This window comes from Leopardus geoffroyi, chromosome A1 (genome assembly GCF_018350155.1).
Source record: "Leopardus geoffroyi isolate Oge1 chromosome A1, O.geoffroyi_Oge1_pat1.0, whole genome shotgun sequence".
NCBI lineage: Eukaryota > Metazoa > Chordata > Mammalia > Carnivora > Felidae > Leopardus > Leopardus geoffroyi.
The window spans coordinates 123,681,634-123,701,509 of record NC_059326.1 but is presented as its reverse complement, the minus strand read 5'-3'; the positions used below and the strand labels follow the sequence as shown (position 1 = coordinate 123,701,509).

The 19,876-nt window shown below is 35.4% G+C and overlaps 1 protein-coding gene across 1 annotated transcript in view; it reads right to left on the bottom strand.

Annotated features, from left to right (window-relative positions):
- The window catches only part of MTREX (Mtr4 exosome RNA helicase), a 106,480-nt gene that overhangs the window by 18,904 nt on the left and 67,700 nt on the right, over positions 1-19,876 (bottom strand). The window contains exons 19-22 of the mRNA XM_045493347.1: positions 19,417-19,545; positions 8,126-8,236; positions 6,694-6,882; positions 2,020-2,183 (exon numbers count right to left, since the gene is read on the bottom strand). Coding sequence (XP_045349303.1) covers positions 2,020-2,183; positions 6,694-6,882; positions 8,126-8,236; positions 19,417-19,545 — 593 coding nt within the window. The remainder of the gene's footprint in view (positions 1-2,019; positions 2,184-6,693; positions 6,883-8,125; positions 8,237-19,416; positions 19,546-19,876) is intronic.

Here is a 19,876-nt window from a genome sequence, read left to right as displayed (position 1 = left end):
TATTTTTGGCATATGAATTAGTAGACCAGTGTCGTGGTGAAGCTTTATTCCTGGGTAAATTGTTACCCTTAAGGTGCCTACAATTCTTTAATGACAAAGTAGGAAAGTAGGTTTAAGGAAAACTAGATGCTGACATGCCAAATCTAACTTGAACAAATGATATATTTGGCCCAGACAGTGACTAAAAAATTCTGAATTAGCTTGTGAACACTTAAAAAAAACAAGGGATTTCATTTCACCTAAAAATCTGGATTTTTGGCTTTTCTATATTGAAAAATCTGATAACACATTATTCCGTAATAACAACTATTTGGGGCTGGGTTGTTGCTGCCCCCTTTTGGTGGCCAAGAATTGTTCTGGTTTACCACACAGTCTCCTCCTGGCTGGCTCCTGTAGACACGAGTTCTTAACATCCGAACTAAATGATCAATAAGAGTAGTATGAATAGGCCTGCCCCAGAAATGTCTGAAACCATATACAAGGCCTATAATTCTCCAGCTCCATCCATTAGAGCCACGGTGAATATACAAGTAACTGTTTCAAAAACATTTTTTATGAACTCATTGAGAATAATGGTTGTTAAACCATGGACAAAACAAGATATATCTTCAGGCTAATGGAAATCACATAGAGACCTTGAACCAGAACCGTTCAATAGGCCCTTCCTGAGTTTCTGACGCACAGAAACCACCATAGACAATGAAATGACTGCTATAGTTTCAAGTCATTTAGTTTTAAGGTCATTTGTAATATGGTAAAAGATCACCAAGATAGATAATATCTTATATCCAGTTTTATGCTGTGGCCTATAATATGCTTTGCTGTAATTCCCTAATTGTTAGCCCCAAACTTTAATAACAACTTTAATATATATAAAAAGCAAATGGTTATTACACTAAAGCTTAAGGTGGGAATATGTCCATAATTGTAAATAAGAATTCAGTACACAAAACTGTGTATAAACTAAGATTAGAATTATGTAAAAATCCAGAATGCATTAACAAAAAGAAAAAAAGGATTACATCAATATGCCAATTGCATTTGTATCAAATAGTGGAATGAGGGGCGCCTGGGTGGCTGAGTTAGTTGAGTGACTTCAGCTCAGGTCATGATCTCACAGTTTGTGCGTTCAAGCCGCAAGTCAGGCTTTGTGCTGAAAGGCTGGGCCTGGAGCCTGCTTGGGATTCTCTGTCTCCCTCTCTCTCTGCTCCTGCTCTCTCAAAAATAAACATTAAAAAAAATTTTTTTAATTAGTAGGTGGAAGAAAATTTTTTTAATGTTTGTTTATTTATTTAGAGAGAGAGAGAGCGAGCATGAGCAGGGGAGGGACAGGAAAGAGGGAGAAAGAGAATCCCAAGCAGGCTCCATACTATCAGTGTGGAACCATGAGATCATGACCTGCGTCGAAATCAATAATTGGACACTTAACTGACTGAGCCACCCAGGCACTCCATGAGATTTTTAAAATTCTTTTTCTAATTTCTCTAATTTAATTCTTTTCTAATTTCTCAATTTCATCATCAAAAACTGCATTTACTGGGGCGCCTGGGTTGTTCAGTTGTTTAATGTATCCGACTCTTGGTTTCGGCTCAGGTCACAATCTCACAACTTGTGAGTTTGAGCCCCATGTCAGGCTCTGCATGCTTTGCCAGCACAGAGCCTGCTTAAGATTTCTACCTCCCTCTCTCTCTCAAAATAAATAAATGAACTTAAAAAAAAAAGTGCCCATTTAAGGTGCCTGGGTGGCTCAGTCGGTTAAGAGTCCAACTTCAGCTCAGGTAATTATCTCACATTTTATGGGTTTGAGCCCCGCGTCGGGCTCTATGCTGACAGCTTGGAGCCTGGAGCCTGCTTCGGATTCCGTGTCTCCCTCTCTCTCTGATCCTCCCCCACTCGCACTCTGTCTCTCTCTCTCTCTCTCAAAAATAAACATTAAAAACAACAAAAAAAGTGCCCATTAAAAAAAAAAAACACATTATCTCATTTTAAAATCAGTTTTCTAGAACAACCAGGTTTTACCTGCTTATCTCACAAGCCACTCGTCCTTTCATCTCTATGACATCAGAAGAAGTAGCAAATCCCAACCTCCTTAAAACACGTTTGCGGCATTTGAGCTCATCCATTTGTAGGACAGTTCTTGCTTTCTTTAGTTCTCGCTTTGCAGATTTAATATCTATTGCAATCTAAGGCATATGAAAGTATTAAGAAAGTTCAATAAGGTAAACAAAGTAAAATGAAATTTACTCCTGTAATGAAATAAAAAATCTTTCATAAGGATACCTTACAAGGATACCTGGAACTTCTTAGATACTTACCTAGGATATTAGAAAAAAGGAAATAATACATCTGTAGTTATTAAATACTTGTAGAAATGTTAAATATATGGAAATATAAAACATCCATTTGAAAAATGTAAGGCAACTTAGGGAGATACAGGAGTTGATAAAGTTTAAGAAGTTGGGGAACAGAGTATGATTCTTGCTTAAATAAGGAGCAAGGAGGAAAGTCTAGAAGGAGAGTTGGACAGCCAGCAGCTAGATAAGGTAACCTGCTGGAGGTAGAAAAAGTCAGTGGTAAATTAGAATAGGCTTTCCCAAGATAAGATTTGACCATTAATCATGCTTCTAAAGCAGCATCAGCTCCAGCTTTTCATCCTTAGAAAATGAGGGGGTAGCTTAGAGAAGAGCAAAGAGGAGATATATGAATCTTATTTCTTGGCTACTAATATTTCCCCCATGATGTGTCCTGAAAGGTGTTCCTTTCTCTTTGCCTTCTAATTCTATCATAAAACTGCCAAAGCTGGAAATGGCTTTAGCAAAGAGAACAGGTCTTTATTCTGTATTTTAAAAGGAAAATGTATTTTTAGGTCATCCTTCAGAGTGGATGAGTTTTAAAATTCTATTTATCAGTAAATATTACATATTTTCAAACTGTGACAAGAATATCATAGTACAAGAGCAAGACAACACTGGATTCCAAGGTTAGGGCTTCAAGTTCAGAAAAAGACTGGCAAAAAGAAAATTTTAGGGAATAGAAGTTAAAATTCAAAGATTCTGGAATTTTGGAGATTTATTAAGACTCATTTGAGGAGCAGAAATGATAAAGGCAAAACAGTGGTCAGTAATGGATATTTACTGACAGCTAACTATGTACCCTATTTTCAGTGCTTTACATTATTTATTTTTTTAAAAATTTTTAATGTTTATTTATTATTTTGAGGTGAGGGGCAGAGAGAGGGAGACACAGAATATGAAGCAGGCTCCAGGCTCTGAGATGTCAGCACAGAACCCGATGCAGGGCTTGAACTCCTAGACCGAGAGAGATCATGACCTGAGCCGAAGTTGGATGCTTAACTGACTGAGCCACCCAGGTGCCCCGAATTTTTATTTTTTTTAAATGTTTATTTGAGAGAGAGAGTGAGCGCCGAGTGGAGGAGGAGCAGAGAGAGAGGGAGAGAGAGAATCTCAAGCAGGCTCTGCACTGTCAGCACAGAGCCTCATGGAGGGTTCGATCCCACAAACCATGAGATCATGATCTGAGCTGAAATCAAGAGTTGGACACTTAACTGACTGAGCCACCCAGGTGCTGCTACATTACTTCATTTAATTCTTATAGCAATATATAGGGTAGGTAACTAATATTAAATACGAATTTTACAAAGATAAAAATCTGAGACAGAGATTACTAAGTAATTTGGTCAAAATCACAGAGCTAGTGATTAATAAAGATGGCATTCAAAACCACTCTGCCAGCCTTGAGAATCCAATCTCTTAATGGTTATCTACACTGTTATGAACAAATGTGTTGTCATAATGCTATGAAGATAAAAAGAATGCTTTCTATGCTAGACAATTTTCTGCATAACTAGCATAGCTATACTAGCATAACTCATCAGGTCTATTATATTAAAAAAAAGTTGTTTTCTAAAGTGTCTTTGAAAGAGGATGTCCTCTTTAGGATGACCTAAAAGAGAAGACTGATAAGTACTCAGAGGCATATAAAGCTTACCAGTTAGTAGAAGACAGCCCCCTATTAAAGATTTTTTTCCTCAATAAATTTTACTGAAATGTACTTTGGATATACTGAGTTAAATAAAATATTATTAGAATTAATTTCACTTTTTAAAATGTGGTTACTGGAGAATTTGCTTTTTCAGACAGTGCTACAAGAACATACTTGTACTACCTCACCTTGGAGTCTCAATTCCTAGAAGCAGGAAAACTTGGTCAGGTGTGAGCACTTAAAATGATGACAGCTGAGGGATCAGATTTTTATCTTCTTAGGCAGGATTAAGGGATGTGAAATTTATCCTTCAGTCAGTAGGAGGCCATAAAAAGACTTGTTTTTCCTTCCCTAAATTGTTAACTCTTTGTAGTTTTCTTTCATTATAAAATGCTATAGAAGCACATTACAGACAATTAGGGAGCAAAAAACAGGAAGAAAAAAACACTGCTATAATCTCATTGCCCAAACAACCACTAAAGGTTTCCCTTTTTGTCTTTTTGGTGTATGTTTTTATTTTTGCTAAATTATAATCATAGTCCACATCAATTTCAGATCCAACTTTTTACATTTAATGCTCTTGTGTAAGCATTTTTCCACGTACTGTTGAGTTTTCACAACAAGATTATTTAGTCAGTCCCTTAGCCAGACACTAAGGCCTTTTTCCTTTATGTCAGAGTAGCTCAGGTAACACCACTCTCTGTGGCTTTGCACCGTTTTCTTTGTGGACGTTTTCCAGTCATTATTCAACCAAGCTCAAGTCTCTTTGTTTTTGTGTTGTGGAATTGCTAAGGGTGACTCTCTGGTGGAAACAGAGAAAGTAAATTTAAGAAGGTAGGGAGCTGATGCAATGGTCCCAAGGAGAGATGAACAGGTCAGGATCATGGGTATCCTTGTAGAAGTTACTAACGCTTTTGGTTTCTCAGTTTCCTCATCTTGAGCAGTACCTTCATGGTGGATCAGAGCATGGTGCACTACACGTCCACCAAGAACACAGCTGCTGTGCCCCACCGCAGCCCAGGGCCCCATTATGTTAGTTCACAGAAAGCTAGAAAGAGTGTTGTAAAACTGTGAACTAAACATACTACTCTGCTAAGCCAAGAAGTTTCCACTCACACACTTGTTCAATAAATACTAGGTATCTATTTTATAAAGAGATCACTTGGGATAGAGGAGAGTACAAGAAAGCTAAAATGAAATGCCTGATCCTAAAGAGTTTAAAATAATAGTTTGTGTAACAGGAAGACTAATGTGATAAAAGTGGCATGCGATTAAAAGCTGAAAAGGCTTAACAGCAAGGAGCTGTAAGTTTGAAGGCGGATGGAACATTTCTAGAGTACAAAAGATTCTAGTTGAAGAGAAGTATACAGTGGAAAGGAATGTCTTCACTTCAAAAAGTTTTTCCTAAATTCATTATTCACAATGAATAATGTATCTGTGAGGCAGTACAAGTATGTTCTTGTAGCACTGTCTGAAAAAGCAAATTCTCCAGTAACCACATTTTAAAAAGTGAAATTAATTCTAATAATATTTTATTTAACTCAGTATATCCAAAGTACATTTCAGTAAAATTTATTGAGGAAAAAAATCTTTAATAGGGGGCTGTCTTCTAACTGGTAAGCTTTATATGCCTCTGAGTACTTATCACAGTCTTATGCTCTTTTAGGTCATCCTAAATTAATTATCTGTAAATTAACTAGCTTTTCTGGTTAGAGACTACAGCTAATTACCCTAAAAGCTGAGCTATTACATACCACTAGGAAGGCTATAATCAAAAACACAGACAATAACAAGTGTTGGTGAGAACACAGAGAAATAAGAGCTTTCATAAATTGCTGTAAATGTATGCATGTACATTTACATACATGTAAAGTGGTATAGCCACTTGGGGAAAAAGTCGGCAGTTTCTCAAAAGGTTAAGCCTAGACTTACTATTATGACCCAGCAATTCTACCTAATTCCACACAGGAGAAATGAAAATATCTTCACACAAAACTCGTACATAAAAGGTGGTAGCAGGGTTACTCAAAACAGCCAAAAAGTGGAAAAACCCCAAATGTCAATCATCTGTTGAACTGTTAAACAAAATGTGGTATATGCATATAATGGAATATTTTTCAGCCATAAAAAGGAATAAAGTACTAATTCATGGCTACCACATGGATGAACCTTGAAGACATTATGCTAAGTGGAGAAAGCAGACACAAAAGGCCACATACTGTAGGATTTTACTTATATGAAATCTCCAGGATAGGCAAATTGACAGAGGCAGAAAGGAGATTTGTAGTTGCTAGGGGCTGTAAGATGGGAGAAAGAGAATTGACTGCTAATTAGTATAAGGTTTCTTTTGGGGATGATGGAAATGCTCTGGAATTGTGACAGTGGTATGGTTGCAATTATCTGTAAATATACTAGAAACCACTGAAATGTATGCTTTAAAAGGGTAAATATTACTATACATGAATTATATTACATTTAAAAAAACTTAAGAAAAACCGTCAAATACCAAATTATAACAAAATGATCTTCATCTTGTCTTGCTGATAAGAGGTGATGGTCTCCTCAAAAGATAAGGAGATATTTCCCTGTGTTAGCTGATGAAACCAATAGGAAAAGAAAATAGAAAACACATAATCATCTATTTAGTAAAATATATAGAATTTTATGATGCAAACTAAGTTTCTGCCATACCTGTGCTTTTTTTTCACAAAGAGTATACACTGTTTCCAAATTTGGATCATTGTGAAGTGGATGAGAATACATTCTATGTTCAAAAGCCTCTACTTTCTGGATGACTTTTTTCAGCCCTTGATCTTGAATGCCCATATCATCAATAGGATCTAATAAGGGAACACCATCAGGAAAACGTTTCTGAACTTCCTAAAACAAAAAATTTATAGACAAAATTATTTAAGACTAAATAAATATTTCCTTCTATGTATTTCTGTGCACAAACACACTGAAAAATGCACTTAAACTGGATTGCACTTTTCCGTTGCATTTGGTTTTAAAACCTCCTTTTGAATCATACCATGATATACCAATACAGGGATGTGTTAAATTTATTAATAATTTTACTATTTAGAGCTGAATAGTTCTAAGTGTGGTACAACTTATTGCTAAACACATTATTGTACATTTAGGTTGTTGTAACCTTTCACTGTCACAAATAATCCTATATTAAACAACCCAGGTGTAAATAGTTTTCAGTTTTCACATTATTTCCTTGGGGCTGATTCCTAGGGGAGTGGGGTACTACTGAGTCGAAAGACATAAGTTTTTTAAAGGGTCCAGATTCCTGTCATTACTTTTGTGTTTTGGGGTCTTTTCTTTTCTTTCCTTTTCTTTTTTTTTTACATGATTTAACTGTTAAATATAATGAGCATCTGAGTTCAGAGAAGGGACAGCTCACTGTAGGCTGGTACTGCCCTGGGGAGACTTTCAAGGTCTTGGGATAGGCCTTAAAGGTAAAATAGAATTTGGTGAGTTAGGGAGAAAACAACAACAACAAACAGTTTATCCACATAAAAATTCTATAAAACTGTCAAGACAATTATTCAATTCAGAAAGCCTGCCTAGGACCACAGCTTGAATGTTCCTGCTCTACAATGAAAGCATCCTGTTTATCTTTGTTTTCTCAAATTCAAGTACAGAGCCTTTGTTGACCAGTAAATGATAATCCAAATGTTTGCTGACCAAATAACTAACAAAATTCCATTTTCTTCCCCTACTGGAAAATAGATTTCTAGAATGTCATAATTTTTCTTATTGAAAATAAAACTAAAAAATGGTTAAAAGTCCTGGCACATGATTTTTATACATAAAATTTTTAATGCAGTCTAGTTATTTTTACTCAACAAATAAAGCAAAACATTTTGCATAAAACAGTAGCTATGTTTTCCTTTTTGGGTTCTCCCTTACTTCTCACTTTTGGTATACTCAAGGAGTGGACAATCTATACAAAAATCACAAACTTCCACTACTGGCAGTGTTTATAGTTTTTTGTTTTTTTGTTTTTTTTAAAGAAAGAAATATATTTTAAAGCATTTAAGCTGTCTTGTTATAAATTATATTTATCTTTACATAAAATTTATATTTAAATTTATAAAACTAATACGTGTACCTGTATTGACTTTAAAACACTCTGTCTATTATCCACTGGCCGAAGGTCTTTAGGAATATAAAGCCTAACACTGCTGATAGCAGACAGGAGGTGCACCAAAACTGGAACAACCTACCAAGAAAAAGTTACAGAATGCTACAATTAAATATGCACATTTTCAAACTCTGTCATTTCCCAAATTTAGCTTGAATCCTTAAAACGAAGCTGTATTTACAATTTGTAACACATATGATTAAGTAGGTAATAATCACTATAGAAGCACATATCTTACCAGAAACTGTATTTCAAAAGTAAAACCTAATTCAAACTTCTAAATAACAGGTAAATAAATGGTACCTAAAAATTAGTTATTCCCTCAACAAAGAATCCATGCTTTATTTATTTGCATGTACTCATTATTGGCACTTTTTGAATATCTTAAAATATAACAGCACTACACAGGAAGGAAAGACTCCTGTTTATGGGTGAGTAGGATTCATGTAAGCTCTAGATAGGTTTTAATGAAGAGATGAAAAAAAGTATTTCAACCACAGAAAACAGTATACTCCATTAGACATAATATTCAAGAATCACCTATCTTCAAACTTTCTTTCATGTTCTCTCCTGACAAGAATACCCTGTCCTCACCATGAAGTATACCATTTTGCTTCCTTTAAGGACACTGACTTTAAATTTAGAGGTTGTCTGTACACTGAGAAGTTAACACTTTTAAAGGTCCAAATTCATCAGTGTAGTATTCTCAATGGCTACCTTACTCTGATCGCTACTAAAAAAAACAGCTGCCATGGGCTTGCTAGTTAACAAATATATTCATAGTGTTTTATTGAATAAAATGGTAGAGCAGTTGAGCAGAGTTTCTACAGTCAAGACTGCCTGGGTTTTGATTCAGTTTTCTGCTAGTTTTGAGACCTTGAGGAAGTCCAAATTTTTTAGGCTTCATTCTTCCCATTTTAAAAATGGAGATGAAATTATATCTATCTCATTAAACTGTTGTGAGAATTAAATGAAATAATGCATGTAAAGTGTTTTAAAAGTTAATAAGCACCTTTAAAAAATGTTATTTAGTGTAAAAGCTAAAAGAACAGAGATCATATTCAAATACCAAAGAGAAAAGAAAGAAAAAATGGAGAAAGTATGTATTGTTTAAAGCAGACAACTACAACATCTTATTCAAAAGTGACTAAAATAATAATACAACAAACTATCCACTGTATTTTCTCAACTAGATCTTTCCAACTGTTAATAGCTTGCCACATGTGCTTTTCCTCTTTCTAGTTAAGATTTTGGGATTTTGGTGGGGGAGTGTTTTTCTTTCTGCCTTCCTTTTTCCTATTTTAACCATTTAAAATTCATTTGCAGATAACATGCCACTTCACCTCACCAGCAAATACTTCATCATATATCTTCTAAGAATTACCTCATTATACCATAAAAATTTAATAATATAATCTAATATACAGTTCATATTCAAATTTCCCCAAATGACTCACTAATGCCATTTATAGATACTACCACCAGCTTTATTTTTTTTTTAAGTTTATTTTTTTGACAGAGAGAGAGAGAGAATAAATCACAAGTAGAGTTGGCAGGATTAGCGTGGAGCCTGATACAGTGCTCGAACTCATGAAACCAAGAGATCATGACCTGAGCCAAAAGTGAGTTGGACACTTAACTTGACTGAGCCACCCAGGTACCCTGATACTACCACCACTTTTGGATCTAAGATCCAGCCAAGGATCATTTCTTGCATTTAGTTGTCAGATCTCTTTAGCCTTTTTAAATCTAGAATACTGCCTACTTTGTTTTTATGGAATTGACATTTTTATATAATTTCGAATTTTTAGAAAAGCTACTAGAACAAAGAGTTCCCATAAACCTTTATTCAGATTCACCAAATATTCACATTTGCCCCAATTGCTTTATCATTCTCTCTCCCCACACATATACCACATCCATAGTACAAGTATTAAAAGAGGGAAATTTAATGTTGAAACAATTATTATCTAATCTATAATGCATATTAATATTCCATCTACTTCTCCAATAATGCCTTTTATACCACACTTGTTCTCTCCCACCACTCTACGTATCCAAATTAGGATGATAAATTATGTTTAGTTGTGATAATTCTTTATTTTACTTTAATCTGGAACGGTTTCTCTTTTGTGTGTGTTTGTGTGCTGCTCAGGACACTGACATTTTTGAATACACTAATTATTTTATGAATGCCTCTGAATTTGGGTTTGTCTCATTATGATGAATCATGAAATTCAGGATATGAATTTTTGGCAGAAATGATGTTTTTTGTTCTTCCTGTCCACTGGTCAACATTACTAGTGATATTAATTTTTATGACTTGATTCAAGTGGTTATCTCTGGCATTCTCTAATGTAAACTTACTACTTTTCCCTTTACAATTAATAAGAAATTTATAGGGATATTCATTACTTTGTAAATACCCCATTCCTCATTTAAACTTTCAACTCACTAGTTTTAGGATCCATGGATTAGTTATTTGGTAGTTGCCTAATGGTGACTTTTCTAACATATTCGTTCCTTCTATATTTTACCTACCTACCTACCTACCTACTTACCTACCTACCTCAGTATGGATTTGGGGCTGCTTTCACTTGATTATAATATTTTAATATAATTATTTTTATTTTCAAGTTGTCAATTTCATGTTTAAATAAGACATTATGAGAGCTGAACTGGTTACTGAACCAGCAATTTGTGACCCTTGCAAATAACAGATGCAGTGTCTGAATCGAAAGAGAACACTGACATGTATGTACATTATTCAAAATGTCAGAAAACAACAACATCCAGGAAGACATCCAGGTGGCTTACAGACACATGAAAAGATGCTCAACGTCACTCATCATCAGGGAAATACAAATCAAAACTATGATGAGATACCACCTCAAACCTGTGAGAGTGGATAACATTATCAACACAAGAAACAACAGGTAGGTGTTGGCCAGCATGCGTCGAAACGGGAATCCCCTTGCACTGCTGGTGGGTATGTAAACTGGTGCAGCTACTCTGGAGAACACTGTTTTGGAGGTTCCTCAAAAAACTAAAAATAAAACTACTCTACAATCCAGCAATTGCACTATTAGGCATTTACCCAAAGGACACAAAAATACAGATTTGAAGGGGTACATGCACCCAATGTTTATAGCAACATTATCAATAATAGCCAGACTATGGAGGGAGTCCAAATGTTCATTGATGATTGGATAAAGAAAATGTGGTATACATATGCAATAGAATATTACTCAGCCATCAAAAAGAATAAAATCTTGCCATCTGCAATGACATGGATGGGGGTAGAATGTACTATGCTAAGAGAAATAAATGTATCAGAGAAAGATATAATGAGTTCACTCATGTGTGGAATTTAAGACACAAAACAGATGAACATATGGGAAAGCTGGAGGAAAGAGAAGAAAGGGACACAAATCACAAGAGACTCTTTAATGATAGAGGATAAAATGAGAGTTGACGGAGGTGGGTGTGAGATGGGCTAGACTGGGTGATGAGTATTAAGTAGGGCACTTGTGATAAGCATTGGGTGTTGTATGGAAATGATGAATAACTGAATTCTACTTTTGAAACCAACACTGCACTGTATATTAACTAATTAAAATTTTAAAAAAGGAAAAAGATAAGCAAATGATAAGGTAGCTAACATCAGAAGTCAGTAAGTTTAAGTGAATACAACCTAAATAAGTTTCAGATGATCTCATTTCTTCAAATCAAGGACATTAGCTAAAATATAATTTTTGAATTTTTCATCCAGAAAAGATACATGTAGTTTTTTTTAGTGTTTATTTTTTTGAAGGAGAAAGAGACAGAGCATGAGCAGGGGAGGGGCAGAGAGAGAGAGACACACACACACAGAATCTGAAGCAGGCTCCAGGTTTCACGCTGTTAGCAAAGAGCCCAACGTGGGATTCAAACTCACAAGCCATGAGATCATGACCTGAGCCAAAGTTGAAGGTTTAACCAACTGAACCACCTGGGCACCCCCAGAAAAGATATTTTTTGAACTAACTACATTTTAATCAAGTCCAGGCCCAGTTATTTAAACCAATATGTTTTATTAAATTTTAGATTTATAAAAACTAAATGTGTGATCTAATTTTCCTTCAAGAACTTTGGAAATTAACCAAAAGCTTGCAGCAATCCAAGAAGCATTTAAAAAGCTTAATTTTGTATCATACACACTCCAAGTTAAAAGAAAGAAAAATGACTATGGAAATGCCACTTCCTACTCATATTTCATGCAAAGGAAATCTGGTTTAAACCTATCCAGAGTAGTGTTCACAGTAAGTACAGTTGAGAGATGAAATTTCCTTATAAACTATGAATCCTGTGTTCAGGATTCCTATTCAAAATATTAATTTACAGAAGTGAACAATATTATATACATACACTATGTCTTAAGGTATAGTCCTTCTCTCTGTTTTACTAGTTTGATCATTCAATAGAACTCAGAGTTCTTTTTAAAAAGGTATGTTTCATGCTCTGTGTATGTTGCTTTCTCAGCTGGAAATGCAATTCTTGTCTGAAAAGATCCTTACAAGTCAGTTTTCTTTTTTTTTTTTATATATATTTTTTAAAATGTCTATTTAGTTTTGAGAGAGAGAGAGGGAGCGAGCGAGCGAGCACACGAGCATGAGCAAGGGAGGGGCAGAGAGAAAGGTAGACACAAAATCCAAAGCAGACTCCAGGCTCTTAGCTGTCAGCACAGAGCCCAATGTGGAGCTCGAACCCATGAACCGTGAGATCATGACGTGAGCCTAAGTTGGACACTTAACTGACTGAGCCACCCAGGAGCCCCAAGTCAGTTCATTTTCTTAATACTTCTTTTATAAAACCTTTATTGACTTCCCCGCACCAAACACACTCTACTCCAGTTGGAGGATACATTTTTGATGTTCACTAACTTGAGCACAAAATGTTCCCCCCATTAAGCTGTAAACCCCTTGAAATCAGAGACTATATATATAACTTATACTAATACATCCTCACTTAATTCCTGGAAATAAATGGAAAAAATGTTATATGCTGGGGTGTCTTGGTGGCTCAGACGGTTAAGCATCCGACTCTTGTATCAGCTCAGGTCATAATCTCACGGTTCTTAAGTTTAAGCCCCATGTCAGACTCTGGATTGACAGCACAGAGCCTGCTTGGGATTCTCTCTTCCTCTCTCTTTGCTCCTCCCCCACTCATCATCTCTTAAAAATAAATAAAAATTTTAAAAAATGTTATGCGTTGGGTGACTCATTCAGTGAGGTTCTTGATTTTGGCTCAGGTCATGATTTCATGTTCTAGAGACTGAGCCCCCTGTCGGTGTAGAGCCTGCTTGGGATTCTCTCTTCCCCTCCCCCGCTCACTCTCATGCTCTCTCAAAATTAACCTTTAAAAAAAAATTATACTTCAATTATACCTCAGTTTAAAAAATGTTATAGAAGGAAAGACACAGGTTGCCTAGGATCCAGTGGCATCTACCCTGCACAAACCATTAAAATGAGACAAATCATGATCATTATGTAGTACAAAGCTTCTCAATATCTTTAAGTAAAATGGGCACGGTGACTAAGCTAAATAAAATCTGGGCCAGAAGCAAGATAGACAACAAGTAAGTTTTCCTTAAAATGCTAACTCCAATGAAATTAGTCATTAGATCGTTATCTTGAAGAGTCAAAGCCTTCAGTGTGAAAGAATGCCATGACTTTTCATCGATGTCTGCCAGGAGAGAAAAAGAATGTTGGCATGTGTGCCACATGCTTGCCATTCCAAGCTGCAATAACTTCAAAGGTCCTTTTGAATACAGTGACTATCAGCTAAATTGTGGGAGTTTTACTCTCATTTACAGTTAAGCAGTCAACTGTAAAATACACATTATGGAAAAAAAATCATACAAGTTATAATAGGACTGAAGTTTGAGCAATGAAATTATAAGATTGAATTGAAACCAAATGTTAGGTGGGATTCGGAAGTAATTATACTTTTAATTATCACTCTAAAACATTTAATAATGAATAATATCCTTCAATCCTGCCAATTCCAAATTTCACTGTCATTTGAAATGATCCAAAGCAGCATCCTCTGATGCTGCAATGGCAGATTTTAATTTCGATAAATCAAAGGTTATTATATCATATATCATCACAAAGACATTTCTTAAAATTCCTAGGTATACACCACACACTTAAAGTAATGTTTTAAAATAACTAAATTCCAGTATATCTGCCTTCAAATACATACTTGGAATCTCAATATTGAGGTTTTACCTGCAGTAATTTTGTCCTAATTATTAAAAGGGGGGGTGAGATATTCAAGAAATACAGGTATCTCATATGGCAAACTGAATGTTTTGCAATTAATTGAAACCACAGATAAACTGAGGAGCTTGGGAAGATGGCAGAACAAGAGGATCCTGAGCTCACCTCCTCCTATGGACACACCAAGACCTTAACTACAGTGCAGCTCATTCTGAAAAGGGACCAAAGAGGTCTTCCACAATGAGGATAAAGAAAAAAGGCCATACTGAGAAGAGTAGAAGGGGGCAGGGACACAGTTGGGAACCAACTCTGTCAGCATGGTGACCCACAAACAGGAGCCATATCACAAGCACACAGTTCCACCTGAGGAGTGAAAGGATCAAATCCCACATCAGACACCCCTGCCCTGGGATGTGCATCAGGAAGAAAAGCCCCCTTATAACATCTGGCTTTGAAAATCAAGGAAACTTCACTCTGGGAGAGTCGGAGGGCTAAAGGAAACTTAGAATCCACTCCTAAAGTGCCAGTGTATTCATTCAGTTTGAGACCCAACAGAAAGGCAGCAGTTTGAAAAACATACAAGTTATTAAGTGAAGGAGATCTACTAAGTAATTTTAGGGTGTGTGCCAAAAGGGCTGGAAGTGTAGGAATTTTCTCGAGAAATAAAGTCTTACCAAGTGCCATTTTTCTTCCCCTCCTGTAGCCTAGCTGGCCTGATGCTTGCAGAAGCCAGTTCTGACACTCTCCATTTACCTTCTAGCACTGCTCAACCTGCTCTGGTGTTCCCCTGTGGATCATCCAACCCACCTGCCCTGACAGGAGTTCCCCCCAAAGTGGCTCATGCCATACCATACCCACCAGGCAGCCTCAGCTAGAACCTGTGTCCACCCAAAGTGACTACTGCCAATATAACTAGTGAGCAGCAGCTAGAATTGGTATCTTGCCCGCCAGCATGGTCTCAACAATTATAGCTGGGCCTCACTAATTAAAACAAAAGAAATGAATAAATAAAATAAAATTACTCTCACTGACTAAAATAAAATAAAATGAAAATGGAATAAACACTTCAAACAAAAGATACAAACACTGACTGAAAGGATAAAAAAACAAGATTCATCTATGTGTTGCCTACAAGAGACTCCCTTCAGACATAAAGACACAAACAGACTAAAAAGTGAAGAGATGGTAAAAGACATTCCATGCAAATGTAAGTGGGGGAAAAAAGCTGGGTAGCAACACTAAGACAAAACAGATTTTAAAACAAGAAGTGTAATAGGAGATAAAGAGAGACATTATATAATAATGAGATCAATCCAACAAGAGGATGTGACAATTGTAAATTTCTATGCATCAAACAGAGAAGCACTTAAACTTATAAAGCAAATATTCAGAAACACATTGGGAGAAATTGACAGTAATAAAGTAAGAGTAGGGGACATGAACATTTACATCAATGGACTGATCACCCAGATAGAAAATCAGTAAGGAAAACAGTCGCTCTGAAGAACACATTAGACAGCATAAAACAAACAGATATATACAAAACTTTCCATCCACAAGTCAGAAGAATACACATAATTTTCAAGTGCACATGGAACACTTTCCAGGACAGATTACATGTGAGGCCACAAAACAAGTCTCAATGAATTTAAGCCTGAAATTATATCAAGCATCTTTTCCAACCACAATGGTATGAAACTAAAATTCCATTAGAAAGAAAAACTGGAAAAAAAACACAAATACAAAGACTGACTTCAACAATACACTTAAAGTATCATTCACCATGCTCAGGTGGGATTTATTCCAGGGATGCAAGGATGTTTCAATATCCACAAATCAATCAACAGGATACACCACATTTACAAAAGGAAAGATAAAAATCATATGATTTCCATACATAAAGGAAAAGCTTGTAATAAAATTCAACATCTGTTCATGATAAAAACTCTCCACAAAACAGGTACAGATGGAACATACCCCAACAAAATATGGGACACATAACAAACCTACAGCTAATACCATTCTCAATGGTAAAAAGCTGAAAACTTATCCTCTAAGATTAAGAAGAAGGCAAGGATGACTACTGTTGCCATTTTTATTCAACATGGTACTGGAAATCCTAGTCACCGCAATCAGACATGAAAAAGAAATAAAAGGCATCCAAATTGGTAAGAAAGAAATAACACTGTCACTGTTTGCAAATGACATGGTATTACATACAGAAAACCATAAAGACAACACCAAAAATTGTTAGAATAAACAAATTTAGTGGAATTGAAGGATCAATATACAATTATCTGTTATGTTTCTCTACATTAATAACAAGCTATAAGAAAGAAACATTAATAATCCCATTTACAACTGCATCAAAAAGAATAAAATACCTAGGAATAAAGTTACCCAAGGAGGTGAAAGTCCTGTACTTTGAAAACTGTAAGATAATAATGAAAGAAATTGAAGATGACACAAAAAAAGAAAAAGATAGCCCATACTCAGGGACTGGAAAAATTACTACTGTTAAAATGGCCATACCACTCAAAAAATCTACAGACTGAATGCAATCCTTATCAAAACACCAACAGTATTTTTCAAAAAACTAAAACACACAATCCTAAAATTTGTGTAGAATCACAAAAACCCAACAAGCCCAACAACCGAAGTAATCCTGAGAAAGATAACAAAGCTGAGACTCAACACAATTCCAGATTTCAAACTATACTACAAAGTTATAGTAATCAAAACAGTATGGTACTGGCACCAAAACAGATCAATGGAACAGAAAAGAGAGCCCAGAAATAAACCCATAAGGAAGGAAGGAAGGAAGGAAGGAAGGAAGGAAGGAAGGAAGGAAGGAAAGGGAGGAAAGGAAGGAAGGAAGGAAGGAAGGAAGGAAGGAAGGAAGAAAGAAAGAAAAAGAAAGAAACCAACCAACTCATTATATGGTCAATTAACCTAAGAAAAATGAGGTAAGAATGTACAATGTGGAAAAGACAGTCTCTGCAATAAATGGTACTGACAAAACTAGACAGCCACATGCAAAAGAATTAAACTGGACCACTTTCCTATACCATATGAAAAAAATAAACTCAAAATGGATTAAAGAACTAAATGTAAATAAGACCCAAAAACATAATACTCCTAAAAGAAAACAAAGGAAATATTGCCTTAGCAATACGTCTTTTTGGACTGGTCTCCTCAGGCAAGGGCAACACAAGCAAAAATACACAACAGAGTCTACATCAAACTAAAAAACTTTTGCACAGGAAAGGAAACCATCCACAACATGAAAAGGCAACCTACTTGAAGGAAAAAGATAATATTTGTAAATGATATATCCACTAAGAGGTTAATATCCAAAAAAAAAAAAAAAAAAAATTAAAGAACTCATACAACCAAACACATACACAAGATCTGATTAAAATTAGACAGAGGACCTGAATAGATATTCTTCCAAAGAAGACATTCAGATAGCTGACACACACATGAAAAGATGCTCAGTATCACTAATCATCAGGGAAATGAGAATCCAAGCCACAGTGAGATACCACCATACACCTGTTAGAACGACTAGTATCACAAAGATAAGAAATTAACTGCTGGTGAGGATGCGGAGAAAAGGGACCCCTTGTGAACTGTTGGTGAGAATGTAAATAGGTACAGCCACTATGGAAAACAGGCAGCTCGTCAAAAAATTAGCAACAGAAATATCATATGATCCATTAATCCCACTTCTGGTTATCACCCCTAAAAAAATGAAAACACTAATTTGAAAAGATATATGTACCCCTATGTTTATTGCAGCATTATATACAAATACAACCGGCAAGATATGGAAACAATCTAACTGTCCATTAACAGATGAATGGATAAAGGTGTGTTTTACACACACAGGCATAAAAAAGAAAGAAATCTTGTCACGTGCAACAACATGGATGGACCTAGAGGGTATTATGTTAAGTGAAATAAATCAAAGATAAATACCACATGATTTCACTTATATATGACATCTAAAAAACAAAAGTAATAAACAAAAGCCAAAAACAAACTTATAAATACAGAGAACAAACAGACTGGTGGTTGCAAGAGGGAAGGCAGGTGAGGTGATGGATGAAACATGTGAAGGGGATTTAAGAGATACAAACTTCCAGTTAGAAAATGAGTAAGTCACAGGGATGAAAAGCACAGCACGGGAAATAGAGCCAATAATATCATAATAACTTTATAAGCTGGCAGATGGTAGCCACACTTATCACGGTGAGCATTTTTTTAATGTTTATTTATTTATTTATTTTGAGACAGGGTGCACATGTGTGTGAGTGCAAGTGGGGGAGGCACAGAGAGAGAGGAGAAAGAGAATCCCAAGCAGCCAGACACAGGGCTCAATCTCAGGAACCCTGAGATCAGGACCCGAGCCGAAATCAAGAGTCAAGGCACTTAACCAACTGAGACACCCAGATGCCCTCGTGGTGAGCATTTCTTAATATATATAAATACATAAATGTCGAATCACTAATATAATATTGTATGTCAACTATACTACAATTGAAATTTTGTTAAAAGCACATGTAAATTAAATGCTTCCAACTAGGGAAACTTATGAAGGAATTTTCAATTATTAAAACACTGCTTTCATATTTCAAAGGAATATAATAAACATGAAGTAACACTGTAAAATTATTTGATCATAAAAAAGATAAAACATCTTTAGTAGTCCCAGTAAAATCCAGCTTCATGTGAAAATTTAAATTATTAAATTCTCTTTATCTTTCATTTCATCTTTGTTTACCTGACCACAATTTGATACAGAAACAGAGAGCTTAAATCTCATTAATCACCCTTTTGATATTTTAGATGGCTTTAATATACCTTTAAAAACTCTGAAAACTTACAATTTTGACATCAAGTATGTTCACTATAATCATATGCAGGAAATATAGTGATTATAAATAATTCAATAAGTACTTGAAATCTGAAGATGATAAATAAAGTCCAAACCTGCATCTCTCCTTTCTCATCAGGCTTAGCTGGTTTTGCAGCCTCAGTAGCTGAATTTTTCAAACTTTCTTTGCTACAGCGCAGAAGTACTTCTACTACATATAAAGGATCCAGTTCACCAGAATTAGGCTAGAAAAAACAAGATAAAAGGAACTTACTATGTCTTAAAAACTGATGGAAAAATTTTAAGTTTTATATGTACATGGACTATGTTCTCAGCATTTAGCATTATGATAATGGCACATACTGCACAGTAAATATTTATGTCATGATATGAAGGCTGTCCTTCTTCATCCTTCAACATGCTCCACTAGATGAGAAAACATAGAAATTAGCTGAAACTTCAGAATTCAGATGAGATTTTATGTTCAAGATGGTATGGCTGTAGACTTGATACTTATGAATTTAAACAGTATGAGTTCTTAACTATGACATAAAATGCCATTTCAAGTTTCTAATG